The sequence below is a fragment of the Xenopus laevis genome, chromosome 9_10L, assembly GCF_017654675.1.
Source record: "Xenopus laevis strain J_2021 chromosome 9_10L, Xenopus_laevis_v10.1, whole genome shotgun sequence".
Taxonomy (NCBI): Eukaryota; Metazoa; Chordata; class Amphibia; order Anura; family Pipidae; genus Xenopus; species Xenopus laevis.
The window spans coordinates 128482960-128504446 of record NC_054387.1 but is presented as its reverse complement, the minus strand read 5'-3'; the positions used below and the strand labels follow the sequence as shown (position 1 = coordinate 128504446).

Sequence of the window (21487 nt, the reverse complement as noted above, 5' to 3'; positions counted from 1 at the left end):
AACGTTTCGATCCCCCACAGGGATCTTCGTCAGGAGAACACAAACAAACGTTTGTTTGTGTTCTCCTGACGAAGATCCCTGTGGGGGATCGAAACGTTGAGCTTCAATAAACAACACTTTTGTTTTCAAACCTTCTACAAAACCTGTGAGTGTCGCTACTTTCAACTTCTATATATATATATATATATACTTTTTGTAGATTTTAATAGTTACATAGTTAAGTTGGGTTGAAAAAAGACCAACATAAAGGTGTTTTGACCTCAGCAAGTACATTCTGGGAATTCAAGATTTACAGTGTAAACAGGGAACTAGTAAAGGGAGCAATGAAGGTGCAGTATCACATGTTAGAGTGACCATATACAGGCAGATTTAATCTGCAGATTCGTGCTCCTTACACCATGTATGGGGACCTCCAAGAGAACCACACAACAAATATCTGTCTGAAAATAGGACAGCTATCGATTGGGCAGGTTTGAATTTTCCCTCAAATTTGGGACCATATTGGCTCGTTGATGTGTCCTTCTTTCCGACGGCTTGCATTCCCAGCATTGTACTCTGATTGCTTGGCCCTTGTGAATAAAGCCAATATTGTCCACCTTAAGTGGGCATATTGGGAAAAGATCTGCTCATTAGGTGACCTCCTAGATCTTATAGTGTATGGCCACCTTTAGTGTAACCCTCTGATCAAATGCACAGTCCATTCTCTTAAGTATCTACAGACCATAAATTCACAAAGCATACACTATGTCTATTGCATTAAAGGCATTGTAAATGATAATGAGGATAATGAGCTTTTACATTAATAACCCTATCGTGAACCAATGTTTTGATCTTCTTTCAGTGGCATAACTAGAGTGCACCGGCCCCATCCAAAAAAATCTTCAGGGGGGCCAGGTGCACTCTGATCCCCATCCTCCCGCCCACTTCCCATCCTGCATCTGCTCCGCCCAATCCCGCCCACTCCCAGCCATCTTGTGCCCCACTTCCTCACCGCAAGTAAGATAGTGGCTGGGCAGGAGGGTGTTTTTATATTAGCTATAGAGGAAGGAGACCCCACAGTCTGGGCCCCTCTGTGACTGCATGGTCTGTTTCCTCTCTATATATATATATATATATATATATATATATATATAGTGAAGGGAAAAACCGGCACTCACGAAAATGTCATCAATTATGCCTGGGTGCAGTCCTAGTTGAAGTTTGAATATAAAGCTGGAAATGGAGATCGCACTCACAGGTCTTAGAAGTGTTTAAATGTCTTTATTCAGTGGACAATCGCTGACGTTTCGGCTGACACGACAGCTTTTCTCAAAGAAAGAAAGGCTGTCGTGTCGTGAAATACTTCTAAGACCTGTGAGTGCGATCTCCATTTCCAGCTTTATATATATATTTTTGATATTATATATATATATATATATATATATATATATATATATATATATACTGTATATATAGTTAAAAAAACTTCGAACTTCAAATTCAAAAAGACCAATTTTTGGGGGTCGAAGTGGGCCGAATTCGGCCTACTTTCAATCGTATGATCGTACTTTGATACAAATTTTTTTTTTACTTCGACCTTCGATCTCCCAAACTCCCCCAATTGTCTCCATACAGGTTCTAGGAGGTCCCCCATAGGCTAAAACAGCACTTTGCAGCTTTTAGGTTGCGAATGGTCGAAGTCGAAGTTTTAAACAGACAGTACTTCAAAAAAATTCGACCTTCGAATTTCGAAGTTTTTCTTTCCACTTTGAATCTAAGTATGATTATTCCCTAGTCGAAGTACACAAGAAATAGCTTGAAATTCGAAGTTTTTCACTTCGAAACTTCACCTCAACCTTTGATTAATCTGCCCCATAAAGTAGCCCTTGTTGGAAAATATGAGGATATTAGAAGTAACCTCATAGTTCCATGACCTTTATAAAAGCACTCGGCTTTCGGCCTCGTACTTTTATATGGTCATGAAACTCCTCGATGACTTAAAATATCCTTATATTTTACAATAGGGGGTACTTTATTCACTATATAATATTATTTCCTATTGCTTTACCTTTCTCCCAAGTCTCTTTCCTGTTCATCCTTCATTCTGACTAGTGATGGGCTAATTTGTCCCATTTTGCTTTGCCATGAGTTTTGCAAAACTGATTTTGACGCCTGCGACAATTCAAAGTTGACGGCGACGCCCATTAAAGTCAATGGGCGTCCATTACTTGTCACCGGTGTCTAAATTGTTGCCGACTTCGATGAAACTTTTATCGCAGCAAATTCGGGAATTTATTCGTCGGTGATGAAACACGGACATTTGCCACGAATTTGCGCCTGGCGAATAAATTCACCCATCACTAATTCTGACCTTCAAACTACCGATTGGTTACTAATGCAATATTCATCGCAACCAACCAGCAGGCGGCTTTGAGCTACTGTATCTACGGCAGGCAGAGAAAAAACTGTGACTGGTTATGTGCGGCCCATTTATATAACTAGATTTTTGGTGTTGTTGGAAACTTTACCCCTTACCGAGAATGCTGGATAGAACTTGCAGCTCATCGTCATACAGAGAATCAGTCACGTCGGTGATATTGAGCCTCCCACTGTTCATGGAGTGATACAAAATGGCAAAGTTGTTAGTATAGACGGATTCCCTAAAAGCGGAGGCGTTGGAGTTGGTAATGACAAAGGGCTGGAGGCAGATGTTGGTATCATCCCGCAGAGCGTTGACAAGCCAAAGGTATTCATCTTTCCTACTCCTGGAGAATATCCCCACCACTGTCTGTTTGCTCGACGACATTTTTACCTGGAGAGATAAGCGCTTGAGTCATTGTGTTTAATGATTATTTATCCTGTTCTTACCCCCCATTTCTACTGGCACCAGCTTTATTCTTTATAAGTGATCTGGGATGGTTTTAAACACAGAGGGATGGAGCGAACTTCACTGGGAACAGAAAGGGCAGTGACATAGTGACAAAGTGCTGCGGAACATGTTGGTGCTTTATCAATAAATAATAGCAATAATATACAGTCCAAGGGCAGTTACAGAGCTGAGGACAAAAATCAAGGTGCGGATCAGAAACTGTCATATCCATAGTGTTTGAGTTCCTTTGTATTGTCCCTGTGCTGTCTCTTTGCACCCATTGCACCCTTGATAGTATATTGCCCTAAGATAAGTGATTAGTGCACGACTGTATATAAACCATATAGTGACACACTGTAGTGATCAGTGCCTGGATCTCATAGTGTATTTGTGTGCAGTACTAAAGGCAAAGTCACGCCACTTTTCTCTCTCTCTCTGTTCTCCCTCCCTCCTTCCCCTTCTTCTGTCCCTGCCTCCATCTGTTCTTCCCCCTGCATTAAATTCCCAACACTTTCATACTTCTCCCCTCTCCTCTTACCTTCTAGCTGAGCTTTTCCTATTGCTTTTGTACGTCTTCTTTATCCCCAGCGACTTCACTCATTCTTCTTGTCCCTCTCTCAGGCCTTTGCCCAGTGAAAGTGAAAGTAAAGGAGTGGTTGGAGCGTAGCTGCGAGACAGGAGGAGGGGGGGCAGGTCTCAAGCGAGATCTCTCTTCCTATCAGTGCTAGTTGTTAGTGACACCCAGTAATCAGCCTGCAGTCACGGCTATGGGTGCTCACTCCCTGTCCCATTCCATCATCTCTCCCCATAGAAAATACCGTTTCATTCTGCTTAAAAATCCAGTTTGTTGAAATAAACACATTCCTATCATTTCTGCCTATATGTGCTTTGCTACAGCTGAGGTTCTGTGACACCTGCTTAATTCTCTTATTTTGGGATATTGTTACAATGAATCTATCACTCTCGCGTTATAACAGTGACGCACAATCAATGCGCCTTTACATTATTATTCTTTATTTGTATTTTACGGAAGAGCCTGACAGAATCTCCAGATGAAAATTAACGGGGCAGTTCAGATTCACAAAAATTATTCTCAAATAGTATGCCCCAATTAATGACCTTTTTTCCGCAATATCATTGTATTCTTCTAAAATGTCCATTTGTGTAAAAAAAAAGTTCTGTGCAGGAAATATAAACTGGACACACCTCAATGTTAAATTAGAAGAGTAGGATATGGCATAGGTATGGGACCTGTTATCCAGAATGTTTAGAACCTGGGGTTTTCCGAATAATGGATCTTCTATAATTTGGATCTCCATACTTTAAGTCAACTAGAAGATGATGTAAACATTAAATAAACCCAATAGGCTGGTAGTTCTTCCAACAAGGATTAATTATATAATAGTTGGAATCAAGTACAAGCTACTGTTTTATTATTACAGAGAAAAAGGAAATAATTTTTAAAAATTTTGATTATTTGGATAAAATGGAGTCTAAGGGAGACGGCCTTCCTGTTCGGAGCTTTCCGGATAACGGGTTTCTGGATAACGGATCCCATAACTTTAATTAATGTAAGGCTTCCAGTTGCCAACAAAAATCCTGGACTATGGAAACAAACATAACGTCAGATTCATGGACGAGAGTGTAGTGAGAACAAATTGGTTTATGGTTTATCATGTGATCAAGTCATGGAGGAGATTCAATTTGAGGAGAAAAAACTTTTCTCCAACTTCAGTTCCAGTTTTTTCTCCCATAGACTTCAATAGCGTTTTCTCGTGATACACAGTGAGATAAGTGTTTCTGAATTGATTTGCATCTCAAATTGAATCTCGTCCATGAGTTAACGTTGTATAGTTAACTATGGGACCTCTGTGGTCTTCTGTGTGGGTGGTATGTAGAACATTTTGGACCTACAGTAAAGCAGGTGAGTAAAGCACCACTCACGAAAAGGCTGTGGTTCATTTACACTGTCTAGGAGCCAGTTTGAATGCAACATTATTAAAGAGGAAATATATTGGTGAAAATATAGAAATGCAAATGAAAAATATCTGTTTGATTGATGTCATCAAGCCGGCAGTTGATCTGTAATGGTAGGATGTTACCTTTCTGGGTTTCAAGTCCTTCTCTTTATCAGGTGAGTCTTTCTCCTCATCCCACTGATTAGATATGAAGAAGAAAGAACTGACAGTCAATCATACATCTCTAATGGATATTCTGTATAGTAACAAGTAAACCCAAGTCTAGTAACCCCTGAGATGTTTGTTTTCAAACATTGGCCCAGTAAATGCTACCAGTTGACTAGATCCTATAGGTGACTAGCAAACATTTCACACTTTGAATCAGATTCAATTCAATAAGAAAAAGGTTTATCACATGAAAAGTCATGGATGAGATTCAATTTGAGATGCAATTCATCTCAGAAAAACTTCTCAGTGTTTATCACTTGAAAACTCTATTGAAGTCTATGGGAAAAAAACTGGAACTGAATTTGGAGAAAAGTTTATTCTCCTCTAATTAAATTTTGTCAATGACTATTCACGTGATAAAACATGAGATAATTTTTTTTCTCACTGAATTGAATCTGGGCCTTTATTGCATAACACAGCAGAAAGAAAAAGTTATCTCCTGTTTTATCACGTGAAAACTCATGGACGGGACTCAATTCGAGGAGAAAAATACTTTTCTTGTCCCCCCTCTGACCAGAAACACCCCCTTTCAGATACGGCTTTGAGATGGTCAAACTACCTGTTAAGGGACATTACCCCTACTCAGTTAACTTCTTCATTGGTTAAATTTAATAAATGTTTTTTCTCGGAGGATTGGAGATCTCAACATTTCAAATTAATCCATCTTGGTTATGGTAAACTTTTTCGTTCTTATAAGGGTTTAAGTTAGGTTTCGTTTTGTCCCAAATGTAATCAAGAAAATGTAAACCTTTTTCATTATCTTTGGAGCTGCCCTCACATTACTCTTGTTTGGCAAAAAGTAAGAGATTTTATTAATTCTAAATTGAAAATAAATCTAACTATATCTCCAGTTTATGCCCTTTTGAATATTGGCACCCCTTCTTTTTCTTTGAGTAAACATTGTAAATCTGATCCTGTTTTGATCTCAAACTTAATTTTACGGTTTATGGCGGCTACAAAGAAGGCCCTATTTCTGTTTTGGATTTCAGAGTCTACCCCCTCCTTAAAAGAAATTTTAGTATATCTAAACCAGTTATGCTGGCAAGAGGCCATAAAAATTAAATTTGAAGAACCACACATTAATACTATGTTTTCTAATGATTGGTCTCTTTATTTCGATCAAATAGACTCTAAATATAAAACTAATATTCAAGAGCTATTATTGATTTAACTATCCTAATGTCTGGGCAACATAATTAACTCAGTGTTTTTTTTGTTTTTTTTTGTGTTTCTGTAACTCCACCATGCGAGGTATAGGTTTGTTTTAGTTATGTGTTGCTTTTGTTAGTTTAAACAGTAGATCTGGTAACTAAACATTATTATATACGTCATATGTACTCTTATTTGAGGCAAGTATAATCCTCATGTTTTCACAATTGTATTATTCCTTTGTAGTAGAAACAGCACGTTAAATGCATTCAAATAGTTTAATCATACTCAATTTACGCTGTGTAAAAGTATTTCTGTATATTTTTGAAAACCCAATAAAAATGTTGAAAAAGAAAAAAAAAAAAAAAAAATACTTTTCTCCAAATTCACTTCCAGTTTCTTTTCCATAGACTTCAATAGAGTTACGTAAAAAACAGTGAGATTTGAATCTCGACCATGAGTTTTCACATGATAAACCTTTTTCTCACTTTTTTTGTGAATTTGGCCCAATATGTCTTATCCCCACCCATAGCCATCTTATAAACCCCCTACATAGGTCATGTGGGGCTGGTCATATATATAGATACCAGTATATTATGCACATGATTCCAACCCAGGGCCCTAGCAGAGACTGGGGGGGGGGGGCAATTGACCAATGTAGGGATGACAATACCAAATACAGGTATGGGATCTGTTATCCCAAAACCTGTTATCCAGAAAGCTCTGAATTACGGAAAGGCCATCTCCCATAGTCTCCATTTCCATTTTCTCTGTGATAATAAAACAGTACCTTGTACTTGATCCCAACTAAGACCAGATTAATCCTTATTGGAGGCAAAACAATCCTATTGGGTTTAATTAATGTTCAAATGATTTTTTTTAGTATACTAACCACCATATGTTATAAAAGGCACTAAGTTTGCCCAGGAGCAGTAACACTTAGCAAACAGGTGACCAGTAAATTCTACTTGCAGATTGGTTACTATGGGTTACTGCTCCAGGGCAAACTTAGTGCCTTTAATTACATAACCCCATTGTGGAAAACCCCAGGTCCCGAGCATTCTGGATAACAGGTACCTTACCAGTCTCTGCTGAGTGCCCATGTGGGCTCTAAAAGCTTTACTTTTACCAGAATATTGGTCCTAAGGTCAATAGATAGATACCCACCATGTTTATACTCTTGTGGGAAGCTGTGGAAGAAATAAACAGTTATTATTTTACATTTATAACGTGTAATTCTGTAATTGATTATAAAATATACTCAGTACTTACCTGCAGTAACTATTTCTTTTATGGGTGCCATTTTGCTTAACAATATGTTGTAATTAGTCTTGTCCTCCCTGCTGAACAGGAATAGATCCAGAGCTTTGAGTCTGATGGTTGGTTGACTATGAAGAATTCTGTTCTTTGCATTATGACTGCTGTCAACTAGGTCATCAGCAATTACCACCACTTTGTCTTTCCCTGCCAGAATGACAGGACAGAGAGTTACAGTGGTCAGTTAATGACTAAATGATGAACAAGTTCCTCAGATGCTGGAAGGCTCTTCTACACAACATATTGGAGAGCCACAGTCTGCAACAAGGTTGACCCTGTGCCAACCTGTAATCTTGAAACTGTAGTTGTCCAAGTTTTTTTTTTTTGTCCAAGTTGTCTATTTGAAGCCAAAAGCCTCTCCATGTCTCATGTATTTTTATATTTCTGGTCATCAAGACCATCAATAGGTTTTATAATAAGCAGAAAGGGTGATTTCAATACTCTTGGTGCCAACACAGATAGTTACACAATTACATAGTTAATTGGGTTGAAAAAAGTCCATCAGGTTCACCCCCTCCAAATGAAACCCATTGCGTGTATATATATATATATATATATATATATATATATATATATATATATATATATATACTTATTGTAGATTTTAATAGTTACATAATTAAGTTGGGTTGAAAAAAGACCAACATAAAGGTGTTTTGACCTCAGCAAGTACATTCTGGGAATTCAAGACTTACAGTGTAAACAGGGAACTAGTAAAGGGAGCAATGAAGGTGCAGTATCACATGTTAGAGTGACCATATACAGGCAGATTTAATCTGCAGATTCGTGCTCCTTACACCATGTATGGGGACCTCCAAGAGAACCACACAACAAATATCTGTCTGAAAATAGGACAGCTATCGATTGGGCAGGTTTGAATTTTCCCTCAAATTTGGGACCATATTGGCTCGTTGATGTGTCCTTCTTTCCGACGGCTTGCATTCCCAGCATTGTACTCTGATTGCTTGGCCCTTGTGAATAAAGCCAATATTGTCCACCTTAAGTGGGCATATTGGGAAAAGATCTGCTCATTAGGTGACCTCCTAGATCTTATAGTGTATGGCCACCTTTAGTGTAGCCCTCTGATCAAATGCACAGTCCATTCTCTTAAGTATCTACAGACCATAAATTCACAAAGCATATGTCTATTGCATTAAAGGCATTGTAAATGATAATGAGGATAATGAGCTTTTACATTAATAACCCTATCGTGAACCAATGTTTTGATCTTCTTTCAGTGGCATAACTAGAGTGCACCGGCCCCCTCCAAAAAAATCTTCAGAGGGGCCCGGTGCACTCTGATCCCCATCCTCCCGCCCACTTCCCATCCTGCATCTGCTCCGCCCAATCCCGCCCACTCCCAGCCATCTTGTGCCCCACTTCCTCACCGCAAGTAAGATAGTGGCTGGGCAGGAGGGTGTTTTTATATTAGCTATAGAGGAAGGAGACCCCACAGTCTGGGCCCCTCTGTGACTGCATGGTCTGTTTCCTCTATATATATATATATATATTTTTTTTTTTTGTTCCTGAAGATGGCTCCAGCGGACGAGCCGAAACGTTGATCAATAAAAGTTTTTCTATTTTTGTATAAAGATCTGTTGGTGCGGTTTTTCTTTATGCTTATTACTATTGATATATATAACCAGCACACAGGCATTGCTCTTTGGTGTGCACTGTGTCTAAATTTACTATATATATATATATATATATATATATATATATATATATATATATATATATATATATATATATATATATATATATATATATGATATATATATGAAAGCAGCTAGTAAGTTGCAGGTAAAACGTATTCGTCCCTTTTATAAAATGTATAATTAAACCATAGAATTCTTAATGAATCAGATGAAAATTAAGCGTAGGACTGGCCAGATATGGGATGACTGTGACGTAGTTGGCCAGCTTAAATATATTGCAATATATGGACAAACAATCCCTGTTTTGTTTAAATGGTAAGGCATTTTTCAGTAGCAGTAGCACAAAATGTCTCTGTCTTAAATATATTGATAATGGGTTGAGTGCAGAGGAATCTTGTATTTGTCTATATATATATATATATATATATATATATATATACATATATATATATATATACATACAGTATATATATATATATCTATATATAGTTAAAAAAACTTCGAACTTCAAATTCAAAAAGACTAATTTTTTGGGGGGTCGAAGTGGGCCGAATTCGGCCTACTTTCAATCGTATGGTCGTACTTTGATACAAATTCTTTTTTACTTCGACCTTCGATCTCCCAAACTCCCCCAATTGTCTCCATACAGGTTCTAGGAGGTCCTCCATAGGCTAAAACAGCACTTTGCAGCTTTTAGGTTGCGAATGGTCGAAGTCGAAGTTTTAAACAGACAGTACTTCAAAAAAATTCGAATTTCGAAGTTTTTCTTTCCACTTTGAATCTAAGTATGATTATTCCCTAGTCGAAGTACACAAGAAATAGCTTGAAATTCGAAGTTTTTCACTTCGAAACTTCATCTCAACCTTTGATAAATCTGCCCCATAAAGTAGCCCTTGTTGGAAAATATGAGGATATTAGAAGTAACCTCGGAGTTCCATGACCTTTATAAAAGCACTCGGCTTTCGGCCTCGAGTTTTTATATGGTCATGGGACTCCTCGATGACTTAAAATATCCTTATATTTTACAATAGGGGCTACTTTATTCACTATATTATATTATTTCCTATTGCTTTACCTTTCTCCCAAGTCTCTTTCCTGTTCATCCTTCATTCTGACTAGTGATGGGCTAATTTGTCCCATTTTGCTTCGCCACGAGTTTCGCAAAACTGATTTTGACGCCTGCGACAATTCAAAGTTGACGGCGACGCCCATTAAAGTCAATGGGCGTCCATTACTTGTCACCGGTGTCTAAATTGTTGCCGACTTCGATGAAACTTTTATCGCGGCAAATTCGGGAATTTATTCGTCGGTGATGAAACACGGACATTTGCCACGAATTTGCGCCTGGCGAATAAATTCACCCATCACTAATTCTGACCTTCAAACTACCGATTGGTTACTAATGCAATATTCATCGCAACCAACCAACTGGCGGCTTTGAGCTACTGTATCTACGGCAGGCAGAGAAAAAACTGTGACTGGTTATGTGCAGCCCATTTATATAACTAGATTTTTGGTGTTGTTGGAAACTTTACCCCTTACCGAGAATGCTGGATAGAACTTGCAGCTCATCGTCATACAGTGAATCAGTCACGTCGGTGATATTGAGGCTCCCTCTGTTCATGGAGTGATACAAAATGGCAAAGGTGTTAGTATAGACGGATTCCCTAAAAGCGGAGGCGTTGGAGTTGGTAATGACAAAGGGCTGGGGGCAGAGGTTGGTAACATCCCGCAGAGCGTTGACAAGCCAAAGGTATTCATGTTCCCCACTCCTGGAGAATATCCCCACCACTGTCTGTTTGCTCCACGACATTTTTACCTGGAGAGATAAGCGCTTGAGTCATTGTGTTAATGATTATTTATCCTGTTCTTACCCCCCATTTCTACTGGCACCAGCTTTATTCTTTATAAGTGATCTGGGATGGTTTTCAACACAGAGGGATGGAGCGAACTTCACTGGGAACAGAAAGGGCAGTGACATAGTGACAAAGTGCTGCGGAACATGTTGGTGCTTTATCAATAAATAATAGCAATAATATACAGTCCAAGGGCAGTTACAGAGCTGAGGACAAAAATGAAGGTGCGGATCAGAAACTGTCATATTCTTAGTGTTTGAGTTCCTTTGTATTGTCCCTGTGCTGTCTCTTTGCACCCATTGCACCCTTGATAGTATATTGCCCTAAGATAAGTGATTAGTGCACGACTGTATATAAACCATATAGTGACACACTGTAGTGATCAGTGCCTGGATCTCATAGTGTATTTGTGTGCAGTACTAAAGGCAAAGTCACGCCACTTTTCTCTCTCTCTCTGTTCTTCCCCCTGCATTAAATTCCCAACACTTTCATACTTCTCCCCTCTCCTCTTACCTTCTAGCTGAGCTTTTCCTATTGCTTTTGTACGTCTTCTTTATCCCCAGCGACTTCACTCGTTCTTCTTGTCCCTCTCTCAGGCCTTTGCGCAGTGAAAGTGAAAGTAAAGGAGTGGTTGGAGCGTAGCTGATAGACAGGAGGAGGGGGGGCAGGTCTCATGCGAGATCTCTCTTACTATCAGTGCTAGTTGTTAGTGACACCCAGTAATCAGCCTGCAGTCACGGCTATGGGTGCTCACTCCCTGTCCCATTCCATCATCTCTCCCCATAGAAAATACAGTTTCATTCTGCTTAAAATCCAGTTTGTTGAAATAAACACATTCCTATCATTTCTGCCTATATGTGCTTTGCTACAGCTGAGGTTCTGTGACACCTGCTTAATTCTCTTATTTTGGGATATTGTTACAATGAATCCATCACTCTCGCGTTATAACAGTGACGCACAATCAATGCGCCTTTACATTATTATTCTTTATTTGTATTTTACAGAAGAGCCTGACAGAATCTGAACCTTTACTATCACTAGTGATAGGCTAATCTGTCCCGTTTCGGTGAAAAAATTTGCAAAACTTCAAAAAAAATTAGCGAAACAACGAAAAATTCTCAATGGGCGTCATAATTATTTTTGAAGCGCGACAATTTCGACGAGTGGCGATTTTTTTTTTGTCGCAGTGAATTTTCCCACTGTGAATTTTCACGGCAATTGCGATGAAATTCATCGCCAATCCATGACTCACGAATAAATTCACCCATCACTAACTATCACGTCACTAAAAAACACTGGGCAACTTTTTTCATGTGCTGCAACTTGAGGATGGGATTTAGTCTTTTTAGGGCGGATTTGGTATTTGATTTCACGGAGAATTATTATTCAGATTTATTTCATTTCTTGCTTCTTAGCAGCTTTTGGATTGGGCTTCATCATTTTTTCATGGTTTGTAAGTTACTGTATGATCTTTCCTATTCTGACCATACACTAGAAGAACCAATCTTTTGCCAAGGTTGCCAAGAGAGCGGATCTTTCCCCCGATATGCCCACCAAAGGCGATATTGGGCTAATCCTATTGTTCGGCCCTAGGGCCAAACGACTGGATTATAACAATGGCAATGGGTGCTGACAGGACAAGGATCGTATCAACTAGCCAACGTGGTCCTTGATTTCAAGGGAAAATCAAACCCGATCCCCATACCCAGGCAGATAAGCTGACGTCACGAATCAGACCGATATCGGCAGCTTAAATCTGTGTGGCCACCTTTAGTCTTTAACTGTTAGATTGCAAGCTTTGTTGAGCATGATGAGTCCGTAATGTTCATACTCTGTAATCCTCTGCTCTCTCACTGACAGTCTGTATCATTCCCACACTTTAACCCACTGTTCTTTCTTTATTCATATGTCACTTTCCCCTTTTATTCGTTGATTTCCCATTACCCATGTGCCTATTTACCTTTAACCTTTGTATTTGTCTTCAGTCCCCCTGCCTGTAAGCACATTCCTCCCCCTCCTCTGTCTTTAGTTCAGCCCTTCGCTGAGTCAGAATGAAAGTGAAAGGGACTTTACCATGTGGATGGGAGGGGGAGGAAATGAATAAGCCACATTCTCTCTAATCGCTGCACTTCTGTATCTAATCACTCACGTACAGGCCTCTGTCTGGGCTGCCTTTCTTCCTTCCTCATCTGTTCTATATTGAGAGCACGTGGGGATTTTAATAATTGCTGATCAGACTTGTGGCCCCTAGAAAGTATGAATGTGTAGCTTGTGTTGTACTAGGCATTTATTAAAGGGGAAATTCGATTTTTCCTTCTGTACTGGTTTAAAGATTGTGCATCAGCACAACAAAAAGCTGTAACATGAAATCGTGTCATTCTCTGTGTTAGAGGGAGGGAATATTGCTGGACCATGTAACTAATAGTTAGCTCCCTAGAGCACTTATAGAATAGACTATAAGGGTAAGGGCACACACTAAGATTTGGGAACATTTAGTCTCTTCTTTGGATGACTAATCTCCCCAAAAAGCCTTCCCACCGGCTAGAATCTAAATTGCCAGGGGATGGCACTAGGAATGGAGGAAACTTTGGGCGACTTCGGAAAACGCAGTTATCCGAGTGCCATCCCACCGCCAATTTAGATTCTAGCCAGTGGGTGTCTCTGCCCTAATCAAATTTTGAATCGTATTTTCCGTGAAAAATTTGTATTTTTTCAGTACATATTCACTTTTGTGAGTTAAAAAAAAAATAGAATTGTTTGGATTTTTGAATAAAAACTCGAAGCTGGAAATAGCTCGAATCCAAAAATACTCCATCTCAAACCTGTCAAAGTCATGTTTGAAGATGTTTGTAGCCTTGATGTTCAAGTTTTTTCAGTGGTTTTCATTCGAAAACTCAATCATTTCAAATTTTTTTCTGTGGCAAAACTCGATCAGTTTTGCGTCCTGACTTCACTAACACCAGTTTTTTACATTCAAATGTTTTCTTTAATAAGAAACCATTTGAGTTGTAAGTTCATTTGAGGTCTAAATAAGCTGATATACCTCTAAAATTTGACCGTTGACAAATATGCCCCTTTGGTCCATAATCATCTGAAGTCATAAACAATTGGATATAGAAAGCAAAACACAATGACTACAAACAATATAATTTTATTAAAGGATAAGGCTTTGCACTGCCCATTCCTGTGTGGGTGTGTAATCTGTCTGTAATATACTGGGAGCAGCTGGTGGAATCTGGGGCTGGTAGATAAGGAATGTAGGTAAGGTGGGTATCTGTACCATATCCAGAGTGCAACTGAAGAGTTATATACCAGGGTACAGGAGGTTGGAGATGTTTTATGTGCAACCTAATTCCAGCACAGGACTCTATAAGCCTTAGTTGCATGAAGATCAGTTTCCAAGTATCATAGGCATTTTCTTGGATGACCCTGAAATGTAATAGTCAGAATTACTGTAAGTCAGAGCACTAGTTAGTTGATGGGTGAAACATTATAAATAAACATTAATACCATTGGAAAGAGGCATAAGTGCATCAAAGCAGTTACTCTACCATAAGAGAGTTTATGAATAGGGCCTCTATGTAATAAACTTTTCAAATATAGTTTTAATCAAATAAGTATATCATTAAAGAGGATTATATCAACTTACACTGAAAATCTGGGGCCCCTTATTAAATAACATAATGACCAAAAGATCCATCCCAAGAGCAATCACTGTGTAGAGAACCTAAAAAAAGAAAAAGGAGAGGACACTCATGTAAGCATACATTCTAATAAAGGAGTTTTAAGTCTTTTTTGCTTTTTAGACTTGAAATGAGTCTAAACGAGTTTTTAGATCTTTTGTTCTCCATCATTTGGTCAGAGACACCTCCCCATTACCAAGCTTATAGATGTAACAAAAAAATTGTAGAATTCATCCTGCTATTGTTTTAAAATGTCAAGGACAGCAAAAAAGTCCTTCATGGATTCCATGAGTATTTAGATGAGCATATAAGCATCTAACCCTCACTTTCAACCTAGAAGTTCTTCAAGCAGGGATTTCACTCACACATATAATTAAGAGCAATTAAGAATTCAACCCAAATCTCAACCTAGCAGTTCTTCAAGCAGGGATTTCATGGATACCTAGAAGAGCATATAATAATTCAACCAAAATCTCAACCTAGAAGTTCTTCAAGCAGGGATTTCATGGATACCTAGAAGAACAAATAGTAATTCAACCAAAATCACAACCTAGAAGTTCTTCAAGCAGGGATTTCATGGATACCTAGAAGAACAAATAGTAATTCAACCAAAATCACCACCTAGAAGTTCTTCAAGCAGGGATTTCATGAGCACCTAGAAGAGCAAATAAGAATTCCACCCAAATCTCATCCTAGAAGTTCTCTGAGAAAGAATTCCATGGCTACCTAGGAGAGCAAATACGCAGTCCCCCAAATCTTAACCTAGAAGATAATCTAATAACCATGATAATCTAGGAGAGGAACTAAGCGTTAATCCGAAATCTCAATCTAAAAGTCATTCAAGCAGGGAGTCCATATGTATCTAAGAAAGAAAATAAGAATTCACCCTAAATCTGAACCTAGAAGTCTTTCACACAGGGATTCTATTAGTATCGAAGATAGAAATTAAGAATTTAAGCCAAATCTTTCATTATTTGACCTTCAAGCTATAGCCACAAGTAAATGCTTTTGGCAGGTCCCTTAAGGAAGCCAGACCTACTGATCTAATAAAGTATCTGCTGAAGAGCCAAATAACATTATTTATACTTACCATCTGTACTGACCAAACTCCCCAAATCATAACAATGCATTCAACCAGAAGTACTGCAGATACTAATGGCAGGAGTGGCCAAGCAAGGCTCTGTAATAGAAATTTCATTTCTATTTAATTAATGGAAATTCAAACCAGGCTAAGCGCATAACACAAGAGCAAACTGAAGCTGCTTTTTCATATGTAAGCGTTTTCATATGTAACTAAAGTTTAATAGGAGCAAATTCTTTCTAATTTAAACAGAATGCATCTAGGATTAAGCAGAACATATAATAGTCAATATTAGCAACCATTCTAAAACAAGTAAGCATCTTACTGAACCTTAAATAGGGCAAAAACTGTTGACTGTCCCAAACAATGTGGCTGCTCTTGGATCAGGAGTTAAACGTTAAAAATTACACATCTCCATGGGCCCATTATGTATCTGCTCTTGGATCAGGAGGTTTTGAAAATCCCATGAGGCAAGGACCAGTTCTTGACCAATTCCTGACAGGTCTTCTAACCTGGTGCCAAAGATCCTTTAGTTTGGTGGCCTTGGATCTTCTTGTGTATAGCCATCATTAGACTGTTCAAAACACTTACTCTTTTCTGGTGTGAAGTTTTCTTTCTTGATGGGCTGTCCACAAACATTGGAAGCAAATCAGGCTGTGGGGTAAATGAGAGGTAAAGCAAAGCATATATGTCCCACTCAAAGCAAATAAACACAGTATATACCAAAATATTTGCTCATTAAATGTATTAACATGGATTTGTCAGCTTGGTGGTTATTCGCACAATCTGGGACATATAAATATGCCTTTAAATTCTCAACATAATAACTTACTAAAAGGGCCTTAAAAGTCATAGTTGGAGTAAATATGGATCTGGGTCTGTTCTATGGAATTAGCAGGGAGTAACTCGTATTGGTTCACAGAATATATGTAGTGGTAATACAAAGCCCTATTGTGCTGTACCCCTCACTGCAAAATCTATCCCCAAAATAAATGATCTCTTTAATTCTTTCTTCCTACATGCTTTCCATAAAGTAGAAATACTTACATCACTGCCTGAAAATGCAGCTCTGTAAATCATAAAGGACACCTTCAAGTTGGTTATCACTATAAGAATGATCTGCAGAAAGAAACATTTCATTTCACTTGATATTCCATTAAATCAGCACTTATAGTCCATATATACTACATCTTGATTCTACATCTGTCAAGTTATACACATCACCATGTTGGGAATCTAAGAAGGACATTAAATTGCCCAAAAACCTAGGGGCAAATTTACTAATCTCTGAAAATTCGCCAGCGACGGCTTCGCTCACATCGCAACACTTCGCCAGTCGTGGATTCACCAGGTCAACGCTAATTTACTAAAATCCGAAGTTGCCCCCAGGGAGCTGAACGATGACGAAGTTCCGCTAGCGTTACAGCGACAATCGAAGCGAAGTTGCACTAGCGTTGCCTAATTTGCATACGGTTGGAAGTTAAATTTGAATGGATGTATATGTTGCAGCAAATACTTTACACTACCGGGAATCCTTAATAAAATAAAATAAAGTTGTTATATTGCCCTACACATGAAGCCACTGTATAGTTTATGTGCCATATGTTAGGGGGAAGCCTGGTTACCCCAAAAAAATGTACAATCTTTTGCAGCCTATCACCCTGAAAAAGGAAAAGACGCTAGTGTTTTTTTGGGACTTAGAAAATTGTAAACTATTTTTGAGGAACTCCTATCTACTCTATTGCACTTCGCCTGGTCTGAGGTGATGAAGGCAAGTCTGGCGCAAGAGGTAGAAATCTGCATCTTATTGAATTTGCGCAGTTATGTCCATTCGCCAGAGCGAAAATTTGCCAGGCGTTAGGGAGCGAAGAAGCACTAGAGTCTATCTCCATCGCTAGCGATGTTACGCCAGTGCCTGTTAGTAAATCAGTGAAGTACCGAAATGATGTCACGCTGGAGAATTTTTGCCTGCTTTAGTCACTTGCCCTTAAGTAAATTTGCCCCATAGAATAGAGCTTACTGGTCTTACATTATGGCACAACATTTCATCTGGGAAAAAGGGTGTGGCTAATTGTGCCAGATGTATCAGTTGACCTTCCTCCATCTATACAATATATTGCCTTATTGTAGAATGGAATGGGATATGAATGGGATAATTAAATCGTTAGTCAGGGTTCCCATAAAAGGGATATGTTGTGGTGGAGGGGGGGGCTAATAAATAAATCCAGTATTCTTGCTAAATTCTTTGTTGGGTTTTAGTTCCCCTTTAATTGTTGAAAATTAAATAGCTTACATACAGTAGGTCTTAATTGAAAGTGAATACATACATTATAAAAATCATCAGGACTTCGGACAAAGATAATGGCAACAAACCATAAAACAAGGAAGCACAATGGAACAATCTAAAGGATTAGAAAAAAACAAGAAAAAAATGATTATTCAAGGTCACTTCATGATCCACCGATTTGCAGCATTTCATTGTTTTTTTTCCATTAGTCAACACTTTCATGACAGTCAGGAGAGGGTTAACAATCAACATTAATCAGTTCATCAAGTCAATGAATGTGTCACATCATCACAGTTGTTGGACTGCTTGAGCCACAGCCCCGAGCACTAACTCCCAGACATTTTGTTAATCCCAGATGCAGATGATTTTGGATTTTGGAATTTTAACATAATAACTTCATAAATCTGAATTTTTTTCAGCGACATCATTAATGGCCCTTAAGTTTTTTTAGATTCCAATGCATTACTTTCATTTCTAAATGAAATATATTAATAAATGTATGATAATATTATACAAATATTTAGATTAAGATATTTTATATATATATATATATAATATCAAAACAGGGGGGGTTGTGGAGCACTCTAAAGGCTTTAAAGTATATATATATATAAGTATAATAAATGCTATTGCATATGTACCCAAAACAGGGGTTATTTTGTTACAAAGTTATGATCATAAAATTGATAAGCCACCATACCACGTCAAGGTAAACCCCGAATGGCGGTCCCTAACTTGTTTTATATTTTATGTGCATTTTAGCATTACCTGTAATCAATGTCCATTGAACGCTGTTTTTTCACTTGACGTGGTATGGTGGCTTATCAATTTATGATCATAACTTTGTAACAAAATAACCCTGTTTTGGGTACATATGCAATAGCATTTATTATACTTATATATATATATATATACTTAAAAGCCTTTAGAGTGCTCCCACAACCCCCCTGTTTTGATATTATATATATATATATATATATAAAATATCTTAATCTAAATAATCCATAAATAATTATATATATATATATATATATATATATATATATATATATATATATATATATAATTATTTATGGATTATTTATGTCATTTTGAGCCTTCCAGCTCCCTGTTTATTACAGCATTACAGTACATTACAGACCCCTTGGATATACTGTATTAGCACGAGGTGAAAGAATGAAGTTTTAACCAATCATTTTGCTTCCTTTTCTGCACCTAGCGCTGGCTCTCCTAATACTAAATGAGACCTGGTTTGTGTTATTAAATGATATTCTGCCATTGCATTTGAAGGAACGAGTAGATTACTTACAGCACTTCCCAGGGAGTGGCCACTGCCCTCTAGAACAAAAACAGAAGACATTTTTTAAGATACTTATCTTTATTATACAACGGCTGATTTCCTGATGGTTCCAAAAGACAAAAAACAAAAAGCTTGCCTTATGGTAAGCAATCCCAAAGGTTGGAAAGGTTAGATGAACATATACAGTATAGTAATAATATGATAAATAAAAGGTGCAACCAACTTGTTACTCCAGACCGGTCTAGTTTATTGTTTTGTTTCATTACCTTTTGTGCAAATTGCAATAATTATACACAAATCATGTAGAGTCGTTATTATTGTGCATTTTGGTCACTTTCTAGTCCTGAACAGCAAAAAATAATCCTTATAAACATTTGGTCTGGTGGTAGGGCCCAAGTCTAAAATCATTTTACCCTGATAATCCAGCCAATGAGAATACACAATGGATTAATGCATAAACTAATGGAGTCTGCACAGCTTGCTGGATATCATTTGCAACACTGATCTTAATAAGGCAAGCCTTGGAATTGCTTCTGTTTAAAGCCGTCTATATTCTTTAAACTTGGGTAACTACAGAGTAAGGTTAAAGGGATACTGACATGGGAAAAATGTTTTTTTTCAAAACACATCAGTTAATAGAGCTGCTCCAGCAGACTTCTGAACTTAAATCCATTTTTCAAAAGAGCAAACTGATTTTTTTATATTCAATTTTGAAATCTGACATGGGGCTATTGGCAGTTTTCCAGCTGCCCCCAGTCATGTGACTTGTGCTCTGATAAACTTCAGTCACTCTTTGCTGCTATAAATGAGTGATATTACCCTCCCCCGACAGCAGTCCATCATCAGAACAATGGGAAGGTAACCAGATAGCTGCCTGGTAGATATAGAAACAGCACTCAATAGTAAAATCCAGGTCCCACTGCGACCCCATTCAGTTACAGTGAGTAGAAGAAACAATAGCCTGTCAGAAAGCAGTTCCATAGTGCAGCACTCGCTCTTTCTGAAAGCACATGACCAGACAGAATGACCTGAGATGCACCTACACACCAATATTACAACTAAAAAATACACTGTATACTTGTTGGTTCAGAAATGTAATTTTATATGGTAGAGTGAATTATTTGCTGTGTAAACAGTGTCATTTAAAAATAAAAAGGACCCCATACAAATCATGACAGAATCCCTTTAACTAGAGGAATATGAAATAATGTCAGTATCCCATACAGGTCGTATGGGATTACTTAAAGCCATTAAAGGATCAGTAACATAAAATAAAATTCGTTAGTATAGAATGGAAAAAAACCCCACAAAGGCAAATGAAACTTTTAAATAGCAAAGTCTTTATTAAGAAATAAATACCGAAACTCCGCTTTCGCGACACAGCGACGATCCATCATGCTGTGATCGATTTCTCCTCCCTGGCTATCTCCTATAAGGAAGGCAGGGAGAAGAAATTGAGCGCCGCACGATGGATCACCACATCACCTTTTCTGAAGAGGAGCGCAAGCGGAGTTTCGGTAAGTTATTTCTTAATAAAGACTTAGCGATTTAAAAGTTTTGTCCTTGTGTTTTTTTTCCGTTCAATAAAAAAAATTGATGTAACTGGTCCTTTAAGTAGATTTGACTAAAGCTGGGTGTTGGCCCCATTTGTTCTCTTGGTCAGCCAGTGGCTCCGTAATGTGTCAGATGAAGGTGAAACATTATCAAGAATAGGAAGGAGCAGTGTCAATAAAAGGTAACGCTAGAGGGAAACAACAGGGATAACAGCTCTTGAGGCTGGTGGTGGTCCCAGAGAAGCCCTGATTGCCACTTTCAATACATGTTTTTCCTTGAATCATCTTTGCCATGGCATGGGGGCCCTGATGCCATGGAATGTTTAGTTCAGCTGTTAGTATTGGCACACTGGCTACAGTATGGTAGCATCACAAGATCGTCATGTATGACGATGTACATAATGATGACTAGGGATGTCGCGGACTGTTCGCCGGCGAACTTGTTCGCGCGAACATCGGCTGTTCGCGCTCGCCGAATGTTCGCGAACGTCGCGCGACGTTCGCCATTTTGGGTTCGCCTTACCTGGCGCTTTTTTTTGACCTCTCACCCCAGACCAGCAGATACATGG

At 38.3% G+C, this 21487-nt stretch overlaps 2 protein-coding genes across 8 annotated transcripts in view; both read right to left on the bottom strand.

Moving 5' to 3' along the window:
- The window catches only part of LOC121398309, an 84397-nt gene extending 72756 nt beyond the window's left edge, over positions 1-11641 (bottom strand). The window contains exons 1-6 of one of the 3 annotated variants that reach the window (XM_041577401.1): positions 11528-11641; positions 10701-10977; positions 7456-7647; positions 7351-7373; positions 4951-5004; positions 2515-2791 (exon numbers count right to left, since the gene is read on the bottom strand). In XM_041577401.1, coding sequence (XP_041433335.1) covers positions 2515-2791; positions 4951-5004; positions 7351-7373; positions 7456-7647; positions 10701-10971 — 817 coding nt within the window. In that variant the 5' untranslated portion in view covers positions 10972-10977; positions 11528-11641. The remainder of the gene's footprint in view (positions 1-2514; positions 2792-4950; positions 5005-7350; positions 7374-7455; positions 7648-10700; positions 10978-11527) is intronic. The other 2 variants (XM_041577403.1, XM_041577402.1) reach the window with 2 other exon arrangements.
- A 2508-nt stretch (positions 11642-14149) lies between these two features.
- Positions 14150-21487, bottom strand: part of LOC108702076 — a 31505-nt gene continuing 24167 nt past the window's right edge. For 4 of the 5 annotated variants that reach the window (XM_041576830.1, XM_041576829.1, XM_041576831.1 and 1 more), the window contains 7 exons: positions 19375-19403; positions 18106-18180; positions 16826-16897; positions 16370-16432; positions 15788-15877; positions 14664-14741; positions 14150-14443 (listed from right to left, as the gene is read on the bottom strand). In XM_041576830.1, coding sequence (XP_041432764.1) covers positions 14420-14443; positions 14664-14741; positions 15788-15877; positions 16370-16432; positions 16826-16897; positions 18106-18180; positions 19375-19403 — 431 coding nt within the window. In that variant the 3' untranslated portion in view covers positions 14150-14419. The remainder of the gene's footprint in view (positions 14444-14663; positions 14742-15787; positions 15878-16369; positions 16433-16825; positions 16898-18105; positions 18181-19374; positions 19404-21487) is intronic. The other variant, XM_041576828.1, reaches the window with a different exon arrangement.